The sequence below is a fragment of the Aythya fuligula genome, chromosome 4, assembly GCF_009819795.1.
Source record: "Aythya fuligula isolate bAytFul2 chromosome 4, bAytFul2.pri, whole genome shotgun sequence".
Classification (NCBI taxonomy): Eukaryota; Metazoa; Chordata; class Aves; order Anseriformes; family Anatidae; genus Aythya; species Aythya fuligula.
Window position 1 is genome coordinate 3,304,193 of NC_045562.1, and position 26,907 is coordinate 3,331,099.

At 38.6% G+C, this 26,907-nt stretch overlaps 1 protein-coding gene across 1 annotated transcript; it reads right to left on the reverse strand.

The window, feature by feature from the left end:
• LARP7 (La ribonucleoprotein 7, transcriptional regulator) lies at positions 1-26,425 on the reverse strand. Its single transcript, XM_032187137.1, has 13 exons — positions 26,362-26,425; positions 23,083-23,291; positions 21,510-21,610; positions 21,311-21,394; positions 18,335-18,499; positions 17,593-17,701; positions 15,889-16,263; positions 15,296-15,431; positions 12,655-12,812; positions 11,718-11,836; positions 8,701-8,860; positions 6,195-6,286; positions 1-583 (listed from the first exon to the last, which is right to left on the reverse strand). The coding sequence occupies exons 2-13, from the start codon at positions 23,288-23,290 to the stop codon at positions 503-505; spliced, it is 1,788 nt and encodes a 595-aa protein (XP_032043028.1). The 5' UTR covers position 23,291; positions 26,362-26,425; the 3' UTR covers positions 1-502.
• Positions 26,426-26,907: the final 482 nt, after the last annotated feature.

Here is a 26,907-nt window from a genome sequence, read left to right on the forward strand (position 1 = left end):
AGATTTTCAGACAGTCCCAGTCACTTTAAAATCCACAGAAGATCATATACTCATTCTACTCTATTGCTCAGTCTGATGGACTAAACAGAGGCCTAGAGAGGATTATTTACCAATAACCACCTTTATTATTTATAGTGTCATCAAACAGTGAATTAGAGATGCACAACTGAAAATTTCTCAAGCATTTTTTTATTTCATAACCTAGTGTATAAAATTCCAACATACAAAAAAAAATCAGAAGTGAACTAGAGCAAGATCTCTTAATACAATTCTTCTTCCAGAAAGCTTTACCTAAAGGCTCAGAAGCAGTACACATTCAGCCGATTTAAAAATGGGATTCAGAATGATGTCCATACTTGGAGTCTGCAGAACTGTGAATTGAACGGACCGGTTTTTCATACCTTCTTAAAAATGGTTTAGTTGCTGTAAGCAGTGATGGGCTTTTTTCTTCTTTTTATTTTTAAAGCCCCTGGTTCACTTCCAAGATCACAGTCAGTCTTGGTTAGTTATCTTCAGAGAAGCGAATATGCTTACTTGTCTGTTGAGTCTTTTCAAGTCTCATTCTTTCGGCTTTGGCAATCAGCTGCAAAGAAGCATGAAAAACGTTGAAAAAAAGATTAGAATAAAATTATATCATTGATATTATTTTTGTCTCACAATCACAATTGTATTATTCCATGATTTACCAAATTTTGTAAGAAAAAGATATTCTTTGAACAGATCAGCTAACCTTTACATCCAACAAAAAAATAGTTAAAGCAGCCCTGATTTAACTTATTTCAGAAGGGCGTCAGAACCACCAAAAATAAAATAGCAGAACATCCCTTCAGTTTCCAGACAGTGCAGCATATTTTATCCCAGTTCCTCTACCTCCCAACATGGTTGATGGTTGAAGAGAATAAAATTATGGATTCAGAAATCCCCAAATGCAGTCTTAAAGACCAAGTTAAAAAAAAACACAAACAAAAACTACCCTTATATTGGATTCATTCTAACACTGATGATGCTGAGAAAACAAAACAAAACACCAAGGTCACAGCACTAAAAATGCCCTAGGATTGTTGTATCATTTTTTAAAGTCAGTTAGGCAAAGGTAAGAACACAGGAATCCAGATGGGGGAGCATCCTTCATGCTGGACAAACAGCACAATACACACCACAAGACTGCTGAGAATTAAGAAATTGTGATATAGTTGGGAAGAATGTTGGTGCTAGGAATCCCTAACTCCAATCCCTGTCCAAGCAGGGATGTTAGTTTTTGGCTGCATTTCAGGTAAGTTTACTAAATTACTAGGTACCTGGGATCACTTTGCTTTTTCCACATGGCCTGAAGCTCTAAGTGCTGAACTGCTGTATTGCTGTAACTGCCTGTCTCATCTCTGCCTCACTGTGGTAACGTCACAAGGGACTGCAACTCGTAGCTTTGATCAGAGAACCTTTCACTCCTGGCAGTAATTCAAACTCCTTTCTGCTCAGGCTGCCTTTCTTGCTTGCTTTGCAGAAGATTGATGACTTGGGCGCCTTCTGCATACCATGAGATGTTCCCCATCAGTCCAGAGGACTCACAAAACACGCTCTCCCCGGGACAGGGCATTTTTCCCAACCCCACAGGTACCTTTGATGATCCAAACCTCGACTTCACCACAGCTAAACCCAGAGTTTAGTACAGTGATAGCGAGCAATCAGGGATCTTTTAGGATATTGGCATTTTACAGAAACAAACTCACTAGTAACTCCCTCACATGTTGCTGACTGCAGGTAAAACAGTTCTCTTGCTTCTTTGCAAAAGCGTGAAGTAACAGGAAAGAAAAACTTTTTCAAAGTAACAACATAATTTGATAGCAAATCCGACCAATTTATCTTTAGTTTGTTTCTCTTTCATGCATTATCTTCAGAGTACATGTATGCGGTCACTAGTGCTGCGAAAGAAAACACATGCCACTTCTTGGCAAATGAGAAAGGCAATTGTTCCTAACAACGTATCAGGAATACTTTTGTGGAACATAACTAACTTGCTAATTTTCAGCTTACATACTGCTGTTTTTAGGCTGGAAACAAAATGCAGAGACCATCTTTAAAAGCACGCTTGTTTTTCAAGCGCTCATACTAGAACGTTCACTGATTTACCTACAGTGCTGTACCAAAGTCGTAATACCCAAACGCAAAGACACAAGCTTTGTTGCTGGGATGCCCGATTGTGATTCCTTAATCTTTTTACATTGTTACATGAACAAGATGAAAAAAAAAAAAAAAAAAAAAGGAAGAAGTACGGAAGGGACAAGACAGGCTTCCTTGTCTGGATAAGAGGCGAGAAAGCAGGGGACTCCTGTGAACCTAGACACATCAATAACACCCCGGCATAAATCCACATTAACTTATCTGATGTAGACTACCAGAACATATTAGCTGGTTCTGAGGTCAAGGGGGGTTTGCTCACAAGGCAGACCATTAAAGAGTTTCCTAGATTTGCGGAGTTACAAACATAAATCAAATCGTTTTATCTACATGACCGCAGTCACGGTTATATCCTGCAGACACTACATCTTGTACCCAGCATGGCAGCACGTGGCACGCTGCCGCACTGATTACAGCAGTCAGGAAGTACACTTTAAACTGATGTTGCATGGTTTTACAGTGCTGTGCTGCAGTATAATTACACCGCTACAGTTAGACGCTTGTCATTTGCCTCCACTGTATTTAACTTGATTACAAACCCTAACACATTCTCAACAGCATTAATACCTCAAGTTCTGGTTGATGTCTTCCTTTCTCCATCACTCTGCAGAAATAAATTTGATTTAAATGTTTAACCAAAAGTTCCTTTCATTCTCTGGTAACCAGAGAATGGATTAGGAGAAGTAAGTTCTAAAGAGAAATGAGGAGCAGAGTGGCTTACTAATTCAACATGCGGCCCGCACAATCACAAGCACTACAACAAAAGCCTGAGGATCTGAAACACCCCGTTCACATCAGTGGGTGTTCTTATACCAGCACTTCAGGGAAGGAGGTGCTGCAAAAAGGCCTCAAGGATTCCCATTGGCAGGTACTCAGTCCAGGGTCAGCACCTATTTTGATGGTTCCCACCTCCCTGGGACCACTACTCGTATCCCAAACAGCAATCCAGCTCTTCCACAGATTTGAACTAAAGCAACGTGACAGGGAACAGGACTTGTGTGTGCTCTGGAGTGGGACCCTTGTTCTGTCCTGTTCTCCAAACCTCCAGTGCCAGTGCACAGGCAGGGAACCAGCCAATCTTGCAAAGACAGCCCCCAGGCATAATCAGAAGAGAACGGTGTGGGCTGTGCCCAGGCATTCCCACTATCCCCCTTCCCCATTTATTCTGCAAATTATTCCTCCCTTCACAAACACCCAATTCTCACTTCCTCCCTAAGTGCCTTTCACTTCTACCATCACTCCCGCCTTCTGAAGCTTCCTCCCTTCCTTCTGTGGAAAGGGGCGTACCAGGCGTGAACTACGTCCAGCAGCACCTTCCCCAGAAGAGAAGGAGCCAAGCTGAAGGCGTTCAGACACTCAGCCCTTTGCTTTGTGTACAGACAGCTTTTCAATCCATGGAGTTTAAGGCTGTAGACTGATTAATTGCTTTAGATCTGGTACTGCCCTAAAGAAGCAGTCTTGAGAAGACGATTTTTAGTCTTTTTATCACTTCACGTTGCTTATCATGTAGTTGAACAACTAGCTAAAGAGAATATGGATTTGCAAGGGCCAGGAGAGGAAAGGACAGAGATCACAATGAACAAACAGGCCTGGGGCAAAGAAAAGTTGCAAAAGCAGTTTTTGTCACACTGCAGACCGACAATGACTACCTTTTAACCCCCTTCAGCAAGTCCCCAAAGGGTGGCTAACAATCAACCATAAACTAGCAGGGCATGCCATGAGACCCACTGCGGGAAAACCAAGCAAGCCTCCATATTTTAACACCCATGGGAGAGGAGAATTTTAACTGCCTAAACTTACAGTCAAAGCATCTCTCAAATCGGTTTGTTATAATGTACCGCTTGGAACATGATGTGGTTTATATGACATTATTACAATAAACACAGCACTGCCATCACTGCAGCAATGCGGCTTACATGAACATTTTTTTCAGCTTACATTTATACACTAATGGAAACAGTTATCTGTATAGGAAAGTGCTCTTCTTCAAAAAGATCTGGTAAGGGATTTAAAAGAACATATTTTCATAAAGTAGATACCCTAATGGCATGCTCATCTCTATGTATGCAATTTTTTCTTCCTTTTATTGTGACCTTCAAAGGAGTGAACTTGGAAGTGCTTTGAAAAATGTTCAACATAAAAGATTAAAATCAATATTCATGAATAAAGAAATACCATGCTTGTATTGATATTGGTCTACTTCTGGAATAGAGGCTGTCAAAAAGTAAAGGAAGGGTTAAGAGCCTTTGACTACAGCTAGGCATTCTTTTCCTGATGTCTTGCTTAACAGACTTAGCATTTAAATAGCAATCGCTATGCTTTGAAGTTAACACCTCCCAGTATTGTAAGGTGATGGGTAAGGGGGAGGAGCAGGGGTTTGCATCCTTGCTGCTGCTATTGTTAGGCAGAGCCGAGACAGTTTATATTTGCAAGCCTGGATGAGGCACATTACTGGCCACTTTACACTAGTTTGGTCTACAAATACCAATCTTCAAAAGATGAAGAAACAGAAACTTAAGAGCAGGGCACCTACAGTCTGAATTAAAGTCAAAGGAGCCACTGACAAAATATCTTTTCCTTAAAATAGTTACAGAGTTCATTTAAAAAAAAAAAAAACAACAACAACTAAAAATAGCAGCACTCGGTTAAAGGCTCTAAAGCTTTATAGTTTTCACATTCATAAAGTCTGCTACTGCTTATATTACGGAATAATGGCTAAGATCCAAAGGCATCTTTAGTATTGCTTTTAGAAAATTAGACCATTAATTTTGGGAAATTCTTTATGCACAGCTGTTTTTAAAAGGACTAGGTTGATGTATCTATGAGATCTCCGAAAACATTTAGACAACCAAGATAATACATGGAAAATATGCCTGTTTTTAAGTTTGTGACCTGTGTGTATATATATACATATATATATATGTATTAAATAGGTAAATGCAGTATTTATTGTCAATTATATGGAATGACTAGGATATTTGGTACTGTGTGCATGATTAGCGCATCTAGGAAACAAATTGTCTACAGGTTTTAAAGTCCTTGGAAAATAACTAAGGTCAGATAACTTTTAAGTTTTGCAAGCAAAGGGATAAAGATTTAGGTTAAAGCCAACTCGGAAACCTTATCTGTAATGCATGTGTCAAGCAAACCTAGCAATAAAACATTTGTGAAATACTGTTTGGCACCTCTCTGTCGGGTGAAAGGTCACAGCCTCTTAATCAAGAATCCTTCATGTCTGGAAACATCTTAGGGGGCAGGAGCAGAGGCTGCTGCCTACAAGTTCATCGCAACACTCCCTCAACAGTGTGGCCTGACAGGCACACCAAGGTCAAAGTTGGAAGAAAGTTTCAGCTGAACACTGAGTAAAATCATGCTGCACTGCAACAGACAGGAAGAGCAGCAGTTTGGCACCGCAAGAGCAACCAGACCCGAGCTCCTTAGGTGCGTTCCAGGCTCATTAGATGTGACAGGGTCTTGGTTGGAAGCTGCTTGGCTATGGATGCTGGTAGCAGCATTTGGATCTGTCTGGATTGGGAGGTACAAGACACGCTGTTGCTTGCATAGACCCAGGACTCCACTAGGAACACCGGCATCCACCACAGTGCTGGACTGTACATTAACCACCACCATGTAAATTGCGAGGAAAAGGAAAATCTACTCTACAGAAAAACATATCCTTAATGCACTAGACAATTAACCTAGAGCAAACAGAAGACTACTTTGCTTTATAATGAGCTCATCCAGAGAATTCTTAGAAGATATCCAACTTGCAAATTAACTTCATTTCTTTAGTCACGGGCTTAACTTTCTCTGCTTGTCTCCATAAAGACAAACCTTGCATTTGGCAGCTGGCCTAGGACAGCCACATTCTGGTTTGTGTCTGTAAAACCCAGCTGCAAAGTGAGTAGGAAGTGATCTTCCTGGACTAAACACAAAGCCAAACATCAACATATTTCAGAAAAAGTAGTTGTTTTCCGAGGATGGCTGCACTGGCAAAACCAAACAAACTTGTAAGTTACCTTCTCAGTACCCCGCTTCTTTTCTCGAGGCTGGTTAAGCTTAGCTTGTCTGTCCACTAAAATCTTCTGCCAGTAGCGTTGTTCATTATCACCTGGAAAATCAAGTTAACATCACAGAACGTGAATACAGCTGTTCAATACAAGTGGCATCCCAGATGAAACACTGCATCCAAAGAATCTTTTCTAACCCAGGCAAACACATGACAGTACTTGTCAGGCCAAACCCCGTCCTTTCAAGTACTTTTTCTGCTTATCTCAAAGATGGTTTTGAAACAGATTGCTGAGTAACAATGTAAGCTTCAAATATTTTTTTGCCATTAGTCTTCAGTTTCATAGTCCTAGAGTAATCATCCAGCGTTGTGATGCCTGACCCACACTATTCAGTGAACAAAGCAAAGAAAAACTGTCTAAAGAAACTTAAAGCTGACACTAGGACTGCATTCTGTACTGACTGGACAGGACTTGAACCAATGCACTTTATTAGCTTTAGGACCTGAATGCCAAGGTAGCTAAATATCCCCAAGCAAGTATTTTTACAAGCTTAACAAAAAGAGCTGAAGAAATAAACAAAAAGGACTCTATACACACAATTGGTAGGAGGAGCTCAGTTTTAACTTTTGTATTTCACCACAGCATCCGGCAGCCCTATAATTCACTGATATATTTAATCTCTACTTTGGAACAATGGAACTGACCATCTAACAAAAAATTACTGTAAAAATGACAGATTATTTTGTTTCATCAGAACCACTGTAAGAAGCAAACTGTGGACTTCATGGGCAATTTAGGAATGAGAACATGGGTGGAAATAATTTTCCAGTTTTTGTCAGTGGCTGTCCTGCAGTAAAAGCAGTTTGCCACCGTTTCCTCTGGTCCAAACTGTAACTATCACGGTAGGAATTTAGTGGTGCAATGAATGGTCTCATAGGAAATCTTCAGTTACAGCTAAGTCTCCAAGTCATCCTGGAAGATTCCAGCAAAAGTAATGATTCTGAGAAGGAATCTTACATGTATTTACATTAACATATGTTTAATACTTTGTCAGGTGAAAAGCTAGAGGTGCTTAGTCAAAGCTGAATTCTAGAAGGTCTAGGAGAGCTTCTGTCTCCTGTGGTAGGGAGCATTAAAGATTCTTTCATGGTCGTTATTCACCATATTCACCTTTACACCACCCAGAAATGCTGAAATCCTCTCTGTGAGTGACTTCTGCATTCCTCAAAAGCCTTTCCATTCTCATTTCAATGAACTAGTTGGAAAAAAATCTTAAAACTCTGAATGGAACAATCCTACAATGTAGTACTTACCTACTAATCTACTACTGTTCTTTTTTATGTAAGGGTGGAAAAACAGACAAATACACACAGAGCACACAGCTGTAAAATGCCATATTTCAAGTTTTCTGGGTATCTGGAACACAGAAAACTCCAGAGGACAAATCTAACTCAAAATGACATCAGTGGCATTCAGTAAGCATAAAACTTTAATTAACTTTGATAATACCATGAATGCTAATGCTCTCATTGCAGTTATTTCTTCTGTAATCCTTAATTGTCATTTATGTAGGTTTACATTCATGCATGCATGGAACTTGGCCCTGTGTGAGACTCTGTGCAGGCGTGTAGTAACACTTAAATACATGGACAAGAAAATCTCATCCAGATTTTTCTTTATCATGTCTAAAATACACACACACACACACACACATATATAAGAACATATTAATCAAATTTGAGAAACCCCCCAACTCCCCACTCCTTCTCCTACTCTTCCCTTCAAATGAAGGCGTTTCTTTACACATTGAAAATGATTTCAATCTAATGCAAAATAAGAATTTAGAATGGCAGAGTATTTCAGAAGGACAAAAAAACCACTATAAACTTTAGGACAATGTTCCAGTAAAAATGTTAGCGTAAATATAATTAAAGAAGCATTACTCTGGCATACATTATTCAATTTGCTGGAAAAAAAAAAAAAAAAAAGATTAATTAGAAGGCAAGTGCTAAAGCCCCTTTCATCATATCAGTGCTGCGAGATTCCTGTCCCATTATTTCACACAGCACAAGTTTGGTATTTTCATGTTACTCTTCATTTAAAATTCTTTTGAGTCATCGGAATGTTAAAGTCCTAAAGCTGAAATGCGAATTAAGTTCTATAGCCCACACCTCTAGAAGCAGAGAATCAAGCTCAAAAGAACAGAATTAAGTTTATAAAGGCAAACAATTTTGCTCTAAACAGTGCCTTAAAAACATTTATCGTTCTATCAATTCCACTGCAGTCACAAATCAAGAAGATTCATTGGAAAGAAATGTTCTATATATAGAAAAAAGCAGTCTTTTCCATGGCTACAAAGATAATTAAATATATCCATAAAGGTACCATGTAACACTACCCAATACAACTCTTTTCACATAAAGTATGTAACTTAAGGGTTCTTAAAGTTGCAGTCTTTAAAATTGCAAAGATACTTAAAAAATATCTCCTGTACTACAACTAAAAAAAATCTTACCAGTGAGAACTTCATATTTCCAGTTGTTTTTTATCTGTATTTCTTTGTGTGATTTCATGACAGTCTGTGCATCCTCAGGAGTATTAAACCGGACGTGACACTCGGTGTCTCCCTCCAGCATGTCTACATAGGCGACATCAGCCAGCAGCGCCAAAGCATCCTGTCAAAGCATGAGAGAGAACACAGACTGTGAAGCAGGTTTAAGAACAGAAGAGCACTTTGACTGATCTGTAGTACATCACCAGTATTTTCTAAAAGGTCACGGAGTACAATGAAATAACCAATTTTTTAATTTAATGAACAAATCTCTTGTTAAATAATTCAAAAGTAACATCCTTCTTATGAAAATGTATTGATTCAAAACTACGAGCCCACAACTTTAATGTGTTTATTAATATCTCATCCTGCACTCAACAACAATTTAAAGCAGTAATTCCCGCAATTTTGTGGGGGAATAAGAACAGTTTTGACTAATGGCACATGAGAAGTTATCCATTTATTTCAATACTGTATTTGTACAGACTTTTCCTATGAAAGGATCAGTGTTACAGTACACAACTATCACTGACGTTCCAACAGGAAAACATCCAGCTTCTCTCTGTGCATGAAATCTATACAGGCAAGCTCATTCATGGCAGATAAACTGAGAAATTAGTATAGTAAATCAGTCCTTCCTATCTTTACGAAGTGATCTCTGTCTGGAAATTTTCACTATCAGCTGAAGGAGGAAGAGACACACATGCTCTTTCAGATGAAGTACTTCACTTGTAATACCTGCTGTTAGGGAAATTAACTAAGACCACACATTCCTAGTCAATTTTGTTCACAGCAGGCAGCCCAAGATGCTCCTATTCAAGAATTACACACTTTTAACCCTCTACTACCAAGCACAACCTTAAAATAAAACAAAATTAAGTGCCAACGTTGTTGAGATCATTTGAGAATCATCCCAAACTACTTTTAACTCTTAATTCTGATATCCTAAAGTCATACTTAAACAGAAAGTTATAGTGAATCATGTGTCTCTTTGTAACTGGCACGTGTTGGGATCTCTGAGAAACGCCTTAACAGCAAGATATGGAAGCAGTGAAGAAAAAACATCAAATAGAATTATAACTACTCTGAGAAGACCCTTCCTGTATGTGTAAAGTAACGTATGCTTCCCATACGAGAAATACAGATCGACTCTGGAAGTTTATGAAGAAAAGACCTAGATGCATTGCTTGGTGGCAGCACTGGCCCAGGATAAGAGGCAAACACGTTTTTATTGAAGAGTTAAGCATTTGATAAAAGCAACTAGTATGGCCAGGAAAAGTCCCGGAAGCATCACATACAATTTGCAGCTTCCACAGACAATGGAAAAAGAGTTGGTGTGTTAGAAAGGATTTGTTGCTTTTTCCAACTACAGTTGTATTCTGCAATTATGTTTGTGACTAAAAACCTTGCCTTTTTTATTGGGTAACCTCCCACAAAGTATTTTGCCTATCCTCCTTGTTTTAGAAACCAAAACATAATGATTAATAACAGCAAAGGCCACCCCAGTCTTATTTTGTCCCCCCTTTAAATGATTAGTTTTCCTTGAAATGCTTCTCTTAAACTAAATCAAAAGAGAAACTTAATTTATATAATCTGCAAATATGAGACTTGAAGTTTATTTTCAGCTGCCGTGGGAACAATAAGCTTTTCGCCGATCACAGTATGTTATGCTGCAACACAGACTCCACACAGGAAGACGGACACTGCAGTCAAACTGAGCTGTCCTTCGAACATCCCAGTGACAACCACCACATTCTCTCAGTGCCTCCAGAACTCAGACACTGACTGCCTTTGTCCACCAAGGCAGATAAGACTGACGAAGCTGAAACTGTACGTATCAATTTGTTTTCAGTTAAAGACAACTGTTTCTCACCTTGCTTAGGTTTATGCACACACTAAACTTCATACACTTGGAAGCTGACAGTGACTTCAGATGAAATATTCAGTTACAAATATAGGTAGTTTGATAAGTCACCTCAGAACTTGGGTTTAGAACCACTGTTGTCCTCAACAGTCTGTATATTTATTCTAAAGAAGGGTAAAAGCTGTTCAAATTCTTTCCAGATGTTATTAATCCAAAATTACGGTTTCAGAAAAAGGTCCTGTGTCACAGTCATGCAAAAAACAGAATCAAAAAAAAAAAACACCTCTGCTGTTATTTCCTTTGGAAACCTTTTAATATTTCCATCTCAGAAGGACACAAATTAGAACTGCTATTTTCCTTAAAATAAAATACTCTATTTAACATATACAACTTTCACATCATATCCAAAATAATGGTAATTATCTTTAAAACTTTTTTTTTTTTTTTTTTTACTTGAGGGAAACAGAGCACTTGCCATAGCGTGGGTGGGGGGATGAATACTGGACCAACTGTACTGCTGTCATTCTGACTGAATTGAGTTTTTGCAGTCGTGAACTATTTACTGATATAGACAACTGTTTTCTCATGCATAGTGCATTTTCCTGCTCCTAAATCTCTGTTAATAGCAAACCAAACCAATTTACTACCACAGATTCCTTAATCTGAATTACACCAAAATTACTGGCACAATCATGCATAGAAAATGCTGCACCCACTTGGACTTCACGCTTCCTTTTCTAAAATGGAAGACTTGTCTTAGCAGTGATTTACTTTTAACAACATAAAACTAACCACATTTTTCACACTGAAAATGCAAAGATGGAGCAACAAGAGCTGGAGGTGGAGGAGACAGCTTCTCATCCTCTAGAGCACTATTTATTTTGGCCATTATTTTCAAACTTGACATTGCTTGAAGCAGTCCAAAGGCTACATTTTGCTGTTGTAAAATCTTCCATTAACAGGTACTAGAGAAGAATCTGTACACAGCTACTGGCCAAACAACAACAACAACAAAAAAATCAGTAAGACTTGTTTAAACGGTATTCCATATTCAAACATTTTGGGGGCACTGTAAGAGGAAAGGCTAACAGCTACCCTGAGGTTACAAAGGCATTACCTTGATCTGCTTCCTGCCCGGCAGGGGCTCCGTGCTAATGATCTTCACAATTACTCCACTCACAAACTGGGGCCCCATTGTGTTAGCCTTGACAGGAGGGGCAGAATCTTCACTGGTGGCTGATCAATTTGAAAAGAAGGGAAAAAGAAATTTTACATTTACCAGTTTGACAAACTAAAGATGCCACAAAAGTATATAAGCAACGTGACATACACAAGAAACGAAGCAAAGGGCATTAAATATTGCTACTGCAGATAATTTTTTTTTTAATTAAATCTTGGATCCAGACTGTTCACAGAAGTCACTATGTCTAAGAAAAAAATTCGTATACACCACATCCTTCCTTTAAAAGGTATTTCATATTCTATTCAATTGCAGTTAATACTTGAATCCTGAATTCTAGAGTGATTTCAAATAAGTGACATGTCAACACTTGTCTACTATCAAAGTTAGTGAACTGCAATCAAAAACATACAAGTTGAACCAATAACATATAATTATAAAATTACTTCTAACTATAAACTTGGCAAAACACAATTAGAAGCCATTTTTAAATGCCTTTGAGTAATAGTTGTGTAGATCTCTGAAGGGATGGCAAAGCCTAAGCAAAATCAGGCCCGAGTTACATCATTACCAATTCTTGATTTATTTCTCCAAGGCTTTTATAGTTACAATTACCTAAAAAGATCCTAAGTTTAAGAAGTGCTACAGAAATATTTTTTAATCATTTACTTATTCTTCAGTACTAAACCAATCTACATGAGGGAAGCTTGTTTTTTGTATAATTTGGCATTCAAAGACACTGTTATTATAGAAAATATATTTTCTTTAAAACACTAAAAACACTATTTTTCAGTGTTTCTGGAGGACCAGTGCCCATATTTGTGTACTAGAATCATAAAGAAAACAACTACAAAAAAATCATAAAGAGGGTTACATTTGGCATTTTTCGACTGAGGCTTTTTCTGTGCACAACCATCCGTTTCCATCTCTCCCACAGGCTCAGGTTTGATTTGAGACATTGTTTTCTTTAAGGAGGCCATACTGGCTTTTTGAAGAGCCAAATATTCTTGTTTCAAATCCATCCATTCGGTCCTGGAAATGAAAATAGCATGTCAATTGTCAACAAGAAAATAATGTTTAGAAACTCACTGACAATTTAAGAACAAGCCATTTACAAATAGCTTAAACTTAACCTAGCAAGCAGCGAAGATGCTTTTGAACTCTTAGAAATGTCCTTGCACTTTACTCATCTTCAGCCTTGTGAGTATCTGCAGTTTAAATTTTGCTTTATCTTTTAATATTTCAAGCAAGTTGTTAAAAAAAAAAAAAAAATCAACCTCTCTTTTGTAGAGCGACTCTCAAAGTTGTTACAGATATTCAGAAAACATTTAGAACAGCTTGGTAAACTGTATTCTACTAGAACTACAGACAGCACAGGCATTAAATTCAGGCTAAATTCAGAGACAGTGAACTCTGAATTCACTGAATTCATTCAGTGAACCCACTCCTGTGTTACTATATTAGAAATTTGTCATTTATTTTCTAGAAAAATCATTGATCGAAAATCAACAACTGGTTAAACTCACCAAAAACCTACTGAGATAAGAACATTCCTCACTATTCAAATGCACTTTGGTTAAAAAATACCACCACATGGAAGCAATTTATATATTTACATACATTTAACATGGAGATGTTTCTGCAAACAGCTCGAGCTTTGCTCCATAGAAACACAATGCCTGTAGTGCCACTGTGAGAACGACTCATTGTTACCCTAATCTGTACTATCAAACAAGCTGATAGAGGATTTTTAAAGAGGAGGATATCTTGTGGTAATGGTTTTAGCTGTTAACATTGACAACTGTATACTTCAAAAAAAGCATCCAGACTCACCCAGGATCATACATTCTCAACAGAGCAAAGACATTAAAATAACAAAAGACCCACGTAATGATTCTCTGAGATAAAAAGGCAACACCATTCCACAGCAAGGTATGGTATAAATACAAGCTCAAGGAGCTACTTGTTAGCTGGATTCGAAGGAAGAGGAGACCAAGGGAATGAGCCAGGCAAGTATATAAAATGCTCAACCTCTTTGGAAACTTTTCCCCCCGCTTCGCTATACTTTGCTAAATTTTAAAACTATTTTCTCTGTGTTTGATGCAGTATTCTCAGGATCCTGGTGGAAGAGGAGAATAATTTTTGCCTTTTTTTTTTTTTTTTTTTTTTTTTTGTGGACCCCTTTTACTTTAACATGGAGGTGCTTTCTGTGATTTAAAAAAAGTAAGTGCTTCCATGTTTTAGTAGAGGTGAATCCTGTTCTCAATTCTGAAATGCCATCCGTGCCACGATTTTTTCTTGACAAGACTTTTTCACTCGAGTTGGTGACTTGCCAAAAAAAAAAAATTTTTAAACTTTTTTTTTTCTTTCCTGAATAAGACATTTTTATGGTCTGTACGTTCAGAAAAAAATACAAGGACTACCCTTGCTTTAACATGGAGGTACCTGCTGCCTAAAAAAGTAAGTGCTTCCATGTTTCAGTGGTGGTGGATCCTAATGTCTGAAACATCTTTGAAGAAAACGCCGTTAAATGAAGAAGTTTAGATCCACCATAGTGGTTGCACAATTTACTGCTTCTATTGTTGCTGGTTTTGTCTAGTTACTCTTTTACAGAATGAAAAATTGTCTCTCCACATAAGGATCCCCGCAACTTAAATGTGGACGTACTTTCTTTGTTCCTTAAAAGTAAGTGCTTCCATGTTTTAGTGGTGGTGAATTCTTTTTTTGCCAACTGACTGAAACTGACAGGAAACTTACTGGAAGTCTGAAGAAAAAAATTAAATCAGTTGCCCACATGTAACATTTCTTTGATTTCTGTGTGGAGATGGGAGTTCGTGATGGTTAATAAGTGTTAATAATACTTAATGCTTTCTTGTATCCTGTTTATTGCGTATTTGCACTTCACATGGCCTCCCAGTACAGGCAAGATGGCAAGGACCCCCTCTACTTTAACGTGAAGGTACTTGCTGGATGCTTGAAAAAGTAAGTGCTTCCACGTTTTAGTTGCGGTGACTCCTTAAAGCCCAATGTGAATTCTGTCCACCTACTAACTACTGATGTAATTAACCTCGGGAAAATGAATAGTGAGTGAACCTCAGACTTTTAACGTTGTATCTTTTCAACTACAGGCTAATACTGTTGCTAATATGCAACTCTGTGGTAAACAAATTGGAATTGCACTTTAGCAATGGTGATGGACTGTCAGACATACAAACAAAAATACATTAAAAGGTTTTGTTGTATCCTTTACCTGTTTACGTTCAATAAAGTATATACAAAATTACTGTTTTTTTTTTCCTTCTTGTGAAATCTGTTTTCAAATAAAGCACTGCACATTAAGCAAAAGTCCACTTTTTTAACATGCCATGACATCAAATGCAGGGACACTACTTAGTTAATAGTATGAAATTAGAAATATATGTTCAACAAAACTGCACTAGTGAGGTTCCTTCCCTCCACCCCCGCCCCCCCTTAAAGTACTAAGTAACCATGTGCTGTTGTTTGTCATAACCTACTTGGACAGTACTCTGAGTGGAATAACTTCTTCACCCATCTTGTGTCTTTCTTTGTGTTTTTTCTTATGTTTCCTTTTGGATTTTGAAAGGGATGTGTCTTTTTTATCACCATTTTTGTCATCTTCTGCAGGGACTTCTGAAATAAAAATCCCCAAAAGAAAAATTTGTCGAGTTCAGACTCTGCAAACTGCACAGTGGTTCTTCATTCTCAGCAACTGCATTTTTAAACTTTTTTTTGACTTGATTTTCAATGAGGAAAGCATTTCACAAAATCAGTCAGTGTACTACTTATTCTATCTACTTTACAAACTGTCTGACCTCTAATAATGGATCTATGACCTCTCATCATGGATCTAGATTATCTTTACTGTCACCATTTGCCTAGGCCAACTATTTAATCTATACTTATGTCCTTGAAATGACTCATTACCAGGTTTAAATTTAACTGTCTAATCCAAGTAATAAACTAGTCTCCTATTCACTAACATTTTTGTATTACACTTCTTGCTTAGCAACCTCTTTTCCTCACTTTTCCTCATTAGCTTAATTGAGGCTATCACATTTATCCAATTTTCCCCAGATCACAAACTTACCATTGGAATCTTTTGGAGCTTCTTCTGTTTCTTGTTTTACAGGATGAACTTGATCCTTCTGAACAGTCTTCTTGACTTTTGCAATTGGTGTCTCAGCATCTCCAGAGCTACTTCTTTTTCTCTTTCCTGGCCTGCTTTCTGCAGGTACCTCTGTGCTTTCTGTTCTGTCCCATTTCCTTTTCTCTCTCTTTGAGGGCTGCCTGTGAACCTCAGTACCCCCCATTTCTGAACACTCTGATGAAGTCCTAGGTCTTTTTGACTTTGGCACTTGCTCTGTTGTAGCGTTTGTGTTTGATTCCTTTGTCTCTGCAGCTGCCTGGGTATTGCTCTCTTTCTTAATTTTGGATTTCTTTTTTTTCTTCTTTTTCTTCTCTTCTGTATAAAAGAAGTACAGCATTTAAAACTGCCAATCATTAAAAACTGAGATTGACCAGTCATATCACTGGTCATGATAATCTAGCATGTCAAATAATTTGCAATGCATTGTCCCAGAAGTTCCTCCTGTCCATTTTAAGCAGAGGAAAAAAAAAGTGATAGCCTCGTAAGTGTAAAAAGACCCCTGTGTCACATGGACAATTTGGCTACAGGTTTTCTCAATGAGTTAGATGTTAATGCCATCCCTTACTTGCCACATACATAAACAAAACAAACAAAAATACATACCTCCTTCCAGGCTGAAGATGATCATTGATTTGTGTTTTGAGAACAAAAGGAGATACTTAGCCCTATAAACCTATAACTACCTGCCTACTAAAATTGTCATAGGCAGCATGCAGTATGAAACAGTAGAGAACATCTTAAGGAGGTTTAGAAAGCATGCTTTTTTGATATTTTTAGATCTAACAGCCCTAATAGTTCCTAGTGTAACAAAGAATGACTCATCATTACACTTAAGAAAAACAAAGAAAAATATCTTAAGTCAATTGTATTATCCCATCAGAAATGAGGAAAAATGCTTCAATGAATCCAGTTACATGATCATGTGATACAGCTTCACAAATTAGAACAGCTATTCATTGCAAACAACACTCAATTGTGAATTCTGAATTCTTTTCTTTGTAACATCCTGCAGGTTTTGGCAAGCAATTATGGATCACATAAAGGGGAATTTTAGTAATAAGAAGTAATACATATATATATATATCTAGCTATAAAAAGTTCATTCTGCCAGGGTTGCTCTGCTCAAATAAGAGTTCTGAAGAGGAAAATTGCTTAAGCAGAGAGTGAAAAATACCACAATGTTTGCTCTTATGTCAGAAAACCACAAGCTCGCCTAAGCAGCACTAACACTGAAGTATAACCTTACTTTTATGCCTGTGTCTTATTTGCACATACTAAATATTTCTAAAACAAACTGTCAAACTTGTCTTTTGCTAGTCCTATGTGCTTTGATACTGATTAACTGTACAGTCTAAAAGCTGTTCTGCCAGCATAATAATGATTAATGGTGGTAGCTGGCAAGAGAGGAAAAAATAAGTTCCTTATCAGGCAGTAAAATAAGAGGGCAAAAACCTACTATGTTTCAAGCTTACAATTTCATTTTAAACCTACATTGGCCAACAAAACAAACAGTAACATGCATTTTCATTTCAATAAGGTTAAATTTGAGATTAGACACAGTAACAGCAGTACATTCCAGATTCTCCCTTCAAAAGGTGAGGCACAAAACAGTTCATTTCTTAATCCCACTAATTTACCACTTACCTACAACAGTGCTGTCACTTGTATTCAGTGCAGGAACCGGCTTATTTTTTACTGTTTTTGGGAAAATACCAGGTTTCCGTGGTGCTTCTTCTGGTGGATTATTCAAAAACTTAAAGGTAAAATAAAATTAAAATCCACATTTCATTACTAAAAAGAATCCCCATCCAAGTTAAAACCAGCAGAGTGATATTCATGATACTCATTCAGAAAAGATGTAGTCCTCTGTGACTGAAGATTTTTTAAATTTTGTTTTATTTTTTTTAGTACTAGAATATACAAGCAAATACAGAGCTTGCATCATTAGTGTGCAATATTTGTGTCTCCGTTACTGTTGTGATAATGAAACTTACATGTTTTTAAACTTCCAAATCACTTTTTTAAGACAGGAAACTTGTTACAACTTTACTTGCCTGAAGAAATTTAATAAGCCATTTTACTGTTACAGAAATCTCTAATTCTGTAAAAGATGCTGATGGTACCCAACCAAATTATATGTCGTTGTTCCCACTCCCCGATTCAAATAGATCTCCGAGTAATTAATAGAATCACGATAAGATTAGAGGAATTGATTGGTATTCTGAGGGCAGGAGATAGAGACATAACTCCTGCTAGCTTTGCTTTTTTAATCATGATATTTTAGGATTTTCTGTATTCAAGACTCAGTAGGTGAACTAGTAAAGAGTACATCCATACCACTGACAAACGGGAAGAACGTTAACAGACTAGGGACACTGCTACTTACCTCAATGGCTTTCTCTGCTTGCTCTTTTGTTTCAAATTCAACAAAAGCAAATCCCTTCGGATCACCAGTAGATTTATACCTTGGGATACTGACGTAAACTACATTGCCACACTTCCCAAACACCCGCTCAATCCAACTGTGATTAACATTTTTGGGAAGCAGCTCCTACAGAAAGAAAAATAGACCACGTTTTCTCAGTAATTACCATTGCATCAGATCGCGTACCACATTTTCTAATTATAATTCTCAAAACAAAAATTTAAGTTTGATGTAACAACATTGAAAAATATTTTTTGCTGTATTTCACTAAGTATTCGTGTCAAGAGGTCATAGTATTCATGTAGTAAAGACAATGATCTGAAAATGCCTCTCTAATCAGTCACCTGTGCAAGTATGATTTGCATGAAGTTACACTTTTATCTCATTCCTGAGACAGATACCAAGGCCTCACCTGCAACAGGATCTTTGCGACATGGGGTATCTTTGTGAATTTTATATCTTAAGCATAACTTTGCATTGTCTCAAACTATCCACTGCAGACCACAAGGATATTTTTTTATTTTTTAAAGTTGTTAGAAATCCAGATTCACAGAAATTGTTCTTGTAGGTCAGGAAGAAACACTATGTAAACTGATTAATGCTGGTAACTGACATTTTAAAGCTTAGTGGTTACCACTCATGGCCTAGTTTATCAGTTGCTGTGGAAGTTAAAACTTTTAGCCAGCTTCTTGGATGACAAAACGGTCTTACTTATTTTTCCTATATTCCTTAATGTAACAGCACATTTTGGCAGCTTGCAGACATCATGGCTCAGTTCCTAACCATTTCCCTTCATCTTTTAAAGAGAAATCCAAATCCCATCATATCAATTTCTAAAGAGACCCCGCTGAACATGATTTAAAAATTGAACGCTCTCAAATTTAAGCTTAGACAAAAACAGTCAGCAATACTTCATTTTTTTCATGGCGAGTTACTGCACTAAGTTCTTCCCCATAAGAAAATGTTACATTCAAGGAAAAAACTATTTTTGCATGAACTCTGCTTGCCTGAGAACAACATTTCATTATGTTTTTGGTATAATGTTGAAAAGCCGGTCAGTCACTTGAAACTTTAAAAATACTATTACTTTGGTATTGTGCTCATCCCACAGAATGTTGTTAACATATGTCATAAATAAAGAAAGTCACAAGCCATAAGATTACTTTTGAGAAATTTAATGAGATCTCCTTCTAAATTAAAACAAAGTTGTTGAAAATACAAACTAATGAAACCACTATTCCTTAAAGAAGCACTGCTCCCCCTTCTGGCTGCATACGAAAGGGAGACATTGCACCATGAAGGGCAGGTATCTCACACACAGGTCCTTAAAAAATGAAACAAACAAGAAATCTACACCCACCTCCCCGATTGGGTAGTAACAGGAGGATATTTTGGACTTACAGAAAATTTTAAAACTAAAAAACCCTGACAACTAGGTAGTTAGGCAACATAGCTCATTGCATTTGGAATATCTGTTCTGAAAATTACATAATCAAACTATTAGAGAAGTTCTAAGCAGTTCCTGCAATCACATTAGGAGAATACCATGACTGGCATATTGTGCTTAAAACAACTAACCTTTCCTGGGCTTTTGTTACAGAATTCAATGCTCTGAGTAATCCAGCTTCTATTTACCTGGATGGGCTGGCATTTTGGGCATGATTATTACACATCTTCGTCACAGAAAGCTTGGTGCCTGCTCGGAATTACTACCTGCAGGAAGATCCAGCAGCTAACTGCTATAGGCATGTAACTAAGTTGACATCAGCCACAAACAGATCCCTTTAGAGACAAAGGGAATTCCATACTGGCTTCAATTCTATTAGAAAAATCCATAGAACTTTTAAATAAGTGACAGTTCAACCATCAGACCTCATTCCATGCTACCATTCAAGCAGCTCAACAATATGGTAAGTAATTCCACTCTGACATCTGCAGTATGTTGAGATGTAGTGTTTTTCTAGCAGTGCAAGCTATTTTCATTTGTTAGTGAATAATTTCAGTACCAAGACAGCTACAGGATATTGTGCTATCAGGAGTATTTTTTTTTTTTTTTAAAGCTCCCTAAACATATGACTGGTCCATTTAGGTACACTCTGCCATTAAAAAAAAAAAAATAATAAAAAAAAATGTTAGTGGGACAAAAACAGAGGCACAGAGGCGTTCGAAGTAACATTTTATAAACAGGTTGTACTGTATGAGGTATGCCTGAGTATCTTCCAATCTCAGTTTCTGTTGTTAGAATAACAACTTGTTATCAAAAATTTGACCACATTAATATATTTCATGAATTTTTCTTGGTACCAGTGTTGTCTCCCTGGTGGCATCAACCAGAAAAGCACAGTGAAAAGCAGTAACAGATAGTGAAAGTGCACCATTTTCTCACTACGATACAAAATAGCTCTTTGTTCAGCATTTTAAATCATTTAAAATGGTACAAGAAGTCAGCATACCATACTAATCCTATTCTTTCCCTACCACGGTTACTGCCAGTGCTCATCTACCTAAAACAAAACATTTTACTGCATTAAATGTATGTATTAATGCTAATCTTTGGGCCTCTTCATTACAAGTTCAATACATCTATAATGCATTTTTCCTCTCCCCATTTTTTGGAAGAGAAAAAAAAAAAAGAAAAAATCTATTAGAATTTATACTTTATATGATGTTTCCTGTACTAAATCCATCATCTTCGCAGAGAAAACCCACCCTCTAAACCTAATAAAATCACATGGCTGCTTTATATTGTATTTCTCATTCTTAATACTGCAAGTGACACTATGCAATCAGATCATCAGAGCTCATAATAAACATATATATGTTGGGTTTTGCATTCGAAAATAATATGCAGTAAGAACGTAATTTTAAAGGAGTTTCTACAGTTAGAAATAAAGCGCTCTGTCATATACAAGGCACACACAACAGGTACAACCTTACCACATAGACTGTACGACTATCCACATCCTTTGGTTGCTCACCCAGTGGCTGTCGTCTTCTAATCCTAGTGCCTTCTAAATCCAACTAGAAGTTAACAAGAAACAAGCATTTTCTGTAAGAATACTGACCACTTCAATTCCACTGTCATTAGTGCTCCAGTTACAGCACGGAGAAAGGAGTAAAAACGTGAGACACTCACCTCTACAACAGATGAACTTTTAACTGCTCGAGCTATCAGTTTTCCATCAGTAGTTAATTTTTTCATTTTGTTGAAAGATACAAGAAGTGATATATCAACATCTAAGGAGGAAAAAAAGTGCAAGTGATGAAATCAATGCAATCTAGAAAACACTAGTGTGTCCCAATCAGACAGACATTAAGACTCAGCTAGTATTTTTGTGAAAAGAATGTGTGAGTCGTAACTCACCACACTACATGCTGGCAAGGATTTACAGAAAGTTTTTCCCATCAAAATAAAAGTTCCAAGTAATCATATATATGTATAGGTGCTAACCTATCAAAGGAATTTTGTTAGTCTCTTTTACCTCCCCACTGGTAATTACAGTCTTTGAAAAGAAGGAAAAACCCTTTCTTATGTGGTTTTACAATACAAAAACAATTTACACTGAAAACCATGCTTCTCCTTCAAGTACTTAATTAAGCGTTTAACCCAGCAACACAAAAAAGCCCCTGCTTTTACTGCAGTTGTGATGAGTCATGCTGCCAAAACCTGGACAGAAAATTAAGCAATATTAGTCTTAGTTAAAGACACTCAAACTCTAATACCTCTAGAAAACGTAAAGATTTTTTTTTTTTTTTTTTTTTTAAAACTAAGGTGTGCAGGGAAACAACTAAAGTTCAATACCATTGGAGACTGTAACAAGCAGTTAGAAGACTAGACTTTATCACGTAAGGCAGCTGAGCTTATGATTTACCCTTGAAATAAATACACAGTTCTTAAGACACTTGTGGAACCTACAAAATATAAACATAAATATATATATATTTTTGGAAAAAGATAACGTCTTTTCACAGACATACTGCATGTGATGTAATCCATCTTGTGTAACACACTAGAACAATTATAGATGGCATTAACCACACATTTACTACACTTAAAGCAAAAGCATGCCAGTCACACCAGTTAATGTGTAAATTAATTTACCCTTCAGAAAGCACCAAGTAGTTTCATTACCAAACTCCATTTCCTACTCTGCAGTCAAATTAGCCATGCCAAAAATGCCTATAGGAAAGAGACCTGTCACAGCCCTACATGCAAATGCACAATTTCTCACATAACAAACCTGTGCATTAAAGAAGAAAAAGGTATCTACATCAAACTGCAAAACCATGTGACACTTTAATTTCTGCATTTACCTGCCCTACAAATCAAGTAGTGTACCTCTATGGAAAATAATTACCCTTGTTTGTTTACTTGTTCTTGTAGTTACACAAAGGTACAAAAAAAAAAAAAATCAGGTCTCCCAAACAGTCACTGCTACTGTGGCAGATGCCTCTCATTTACTCCTAGAGCTGGTAGTAAAGGAAACGATAAACACTAAATCCAGTTTCTACAAAGTTGTACCTGGCTATGTCTCCTGAGTTGCTAATCTGCTGCTGACTTCCAGCATGCAACTGCTATCTTCCCCAGGAGAAGACATAGTCATAATAATAAATCAGAAGACCTAATAATAAATGGTAACATCGCCACCAATATAGGGAAGAAAGCTAAAACCCATCTGTTTACTGAAATGTAATCAATATAAACTTACATCCATCTCTGGACTTCTCTATTTGTTCCCGAAGAAATCTATCTTTGTGGAGATTAACGTCGCCGAACCAGAAATCCACTTGTTTTGCTATATCTGCAAGCACCTGTTTAACCCTTGACCTCTTCTTTTTCTCCCTCTCTTTCTTCTGTTCAGTGCTTTCCTCTTCCATGGCATTGTCTCTTGCAACTTCAGTCTCCATTCCTGTCATCCTGTCAGTTGAAAGTTAAATATAACCTTTGAGAAAAACCGAAGTATTCTTATAGGAAGGAGTAAACACTGCCCCTTTCATGCAGTAATTTTGAAATGTTTTATCATACATTAAGGAGGCTAACTCTGTGCATCCCCTGTAAGGCTGTGCCATTCATTAGTTGTGTACAAAAATACAAAGCATGGAGAAGATGAGAAACATTAGGTTACACAATAACTGTGTGCAGACTAAGCTGAAACTCACATCTTATGGCTCTTTGCACTGCCCTTTAGCCACAGCAACTCATTGCAGGCAGATCGGTACCAAACCGCAGGCTTTTCTTTTAAAATTTGTACAATTGTCTTAATCCAAAACGTCCCACAAACAGTTTGCCCTCCTCATTAGATCTCTAAAGGCAGTTTTTGACTTTGCGCAACAGTCATGACATTTAAAGTTTCAACTGCTTTCATGCTTTATCAGACAAGCAGTGCTATTATTATTCCAAACATTTTTTAAGTGAATTCTTTGAAGTACTTTCAGAGGTCAGGAAGCGTCCTTCAATCAGACAAATTCCAGGTTACCAAAGACGCATGCTACTTGTGCTAAAGGGAGTTTACAAAATCCATCTAAAAGCAGTCAATTTTCCTCCCAAGAAATGCATTTTCTTAGATTTGAATAAAAATAAATAACTTGTTCTCCACTTCTCAGATGTCCCAGTACAAACCATTAGAAAACCTGCATAAAAAAATCCCACAAAGCACTACAATTCAGCAGTTACCCTTGTAGGCAGAAAGCAGAGCAGGTAAAAAAAAAAAAAAAAAAAGGTTATACAGACTTGTGAACAGGCTAGCCAAGGACAATGCTCAACAGGCATCTCCTAAAGCCAGTGTCTGCAAACAGGTTACATTAACACACAGATGCTGAAGAGCTCGCTGCAAAAATTTATGGTAAGACCAAAATGAGAAGCACGTATTCATCCTTACAAATAAACACCATGTCAAGAGATATTTAAATATAGAGGTGGCATGCACAGAAGCTTTAGTAAGACTTTTTTTTTTTTTAAATAACCCTTACTAAATTACATTAAAAATGCGAACCGCTCTCTTGCAGGGCCTCGGCAACTGACAAAAAGCAGTAATTAAAAATCATTAAAAATCTTCCAATCCTGCCCTTGAATATGTTCCAACACATTCCTACTACATTTCTTGCATGAGCAATCTAAAATCAGAGTGTCGCTTTTTGGAGACCGTTAATTACCAGCCTTCTTCCAGTCCGGGTGTCACTCGGTATGTGCTACACCTGAAGAGGCGTCTTCCCTTTCCTTGGTCAGGGCTCTGTCACCAGTAGCCACTGACATTAATGGCAGCCACGTTCTGCCAGAAATGCAGATTCAGGCCCCTAGAGATAGGCACTAGCTAGTGGGAAGTAACTTGAATTTATAGCTTTACTTTGAAAAACATCACAACTTTTAAATGGATCAATTCATCTTTTTTTTGTACATATTTCCCATTCACCATAGGTACTCACTCCTCCTTGAGAATTGTTGGCCACCACAGTAGTTTATTTTATTCAAGCCAAACAAAGCACTACTGGCAAAAACACGCTTTGGAGAATGAAATTAACACAAAAATTCCAGTAATTAATATGGCAATCATCATACGAAAGACTTTCCAGCTCTGGCAATGAAACCTAAGGAAGTACAAGTGCTCAGAGAGGAAGCCCACCTCTACAGCAGAATGACCAAAATGGAAATGGTCCTCAAATCATTGTGCAAATCAGGCTGCCTCAGCCAGAGATCAGTTTCTCTCACTGCTGGGAGCTGCCCACTCAAGATAGTGAAAGGCCAACAATTACCTTGAAAAGATAAGCCAGGTAAAACTCCCAATTGAAGGCTTCAAGCTGCTCTCAAGCCCTTCAGCATGATCTTTATAGGAATTCTCTGCACGACAATACAGCACTTAGCTGAGGGCTATGGTGAGCTACACCATTAGAAGCAAAGCTTAGTTACCGGATACTTTCTTTGCTTGCACATTATTACTTGACCACACCAACAAGTAGCATGGCTTATATATTGAAAAATTTTATTTTATGAAGCCTTCTGAAGTGTTTTGCTTATTTTGAGTCACTCATCCTCTGGACTTCTTTCTCAGAAGAAAGGTTCCCATCAACCTTAAAGGAAAGGCACATAGCTGCAAGCTGTACTCTGTTGTTTTGTTTTGCTCCTCCTCCACCCCCATTCCCACTTTGTGCTACTCCTTTAGGAAAGAAGCTTTGAGAAAATGGCTTTGGAGAGAGCTTGCAGCCAGAGCAAATGTCAGCTATGAATCTATAATTAGAATCTGTACACAACCGAACAGTCAGTGGTGAAATACTCACACCTGAGAGGTCACAGAGGTTCAAATTCAGCACATGAGAAAACACTTTTTATAGGTAAGCATATCAGCAACTCACGGCACTGGCTTTTTTTGTCGGTATTCTTTTCATTCGCAATTAATCTGGCAACTCTCAGCTCCGCAGTGAAAGCCGCAACGCCAAGGCATACAGCAGCCTGCATTTTTGTTGCCTTGCCAGCCTCACAACTGCAAGCACTGTTCCCATAAGCCATGCAACTTGGATGAGAACTAAAGCCAAGGTCCAGACTTCAGTCTGCTAAGAAAACACCTATCACCTCTTTGTTTTCCTCACATGAAATATAAGCCTTAGCGTCTTTGTGTGCGAGAGGTGAAAGAAGGGACCATTAGTTAGGGGAAGGAATGGAGCCAATAAAACGAAGTTGTTATAAACTAAAAGCCTACAATGACTTGCCTATGCACTTTAGAAGATAAATATTAATCACAGTGGTGCTAATCCCTACAGAGCCAAGTTCCAAACCACTTCACCTCCACCAACCCAACGCGCCTGAGCTATGTGAGGGCAGCCACCAAGCACCGGGCGCCCAACGGCCACCAACCACCGCCCCCAGTCAGCCCAACGGCCGGCACGCGGCCAGCACTGCGCATGCGCGCGGCGGCGGCACCAGCAGCAGCAGCAGCGCCCCCTACCGGCGCCCCCGCCCCCCGCCCAACGGCCGCCCCCCGCCGCGCGCCACTGACCTGCCCGCCCCGCCGCGCCGCGCCACGTGACGTCACCGCGGGGGGCAACGGGCCGAGCCGTGCCGCGCGCGCGCCTCCGGCCGCCGCCGCCGCCAGCAACCGCCGCCGGCCCTCCCTGCCCCGGCGCGGAGGGGAGCCCCGCGCGCATGCGCCCCTTCGGGAGCGGCCGCGCCTGGCTGGGCGCGCACGTGATTTCCTCCCGGCGGGCGGGGCCGCGCCGGGGAGGGGGCGTGGTTCAGCGAGGTGTGGGCGTGGCTAAGAGGAAGCGGGGCGTGGCTAAAGGGTAGGGGGCGTGGCCTAGCGGGACGGGGGCTTTCCTCGGCGGCCGGCGGGGCGCGGTGACGTCACGCGCGCTGTGGCGGGAAGTTCGGAGCGCGGCGGCGGCAGCGGCCGCCTCAGGTGGGCGGGGGGGGGGGAGGGGCCGTTGGGCTCCGCTGCCCCTCAGGTGGTGGTGGCGGGGGGGGGTGGGGGGTTAACGGCTCAACGGCTTCTGAGTTTGTTTTTTTTTGACAGAAAAATAATGGTATTTTTGCTGCCGGCAAACAT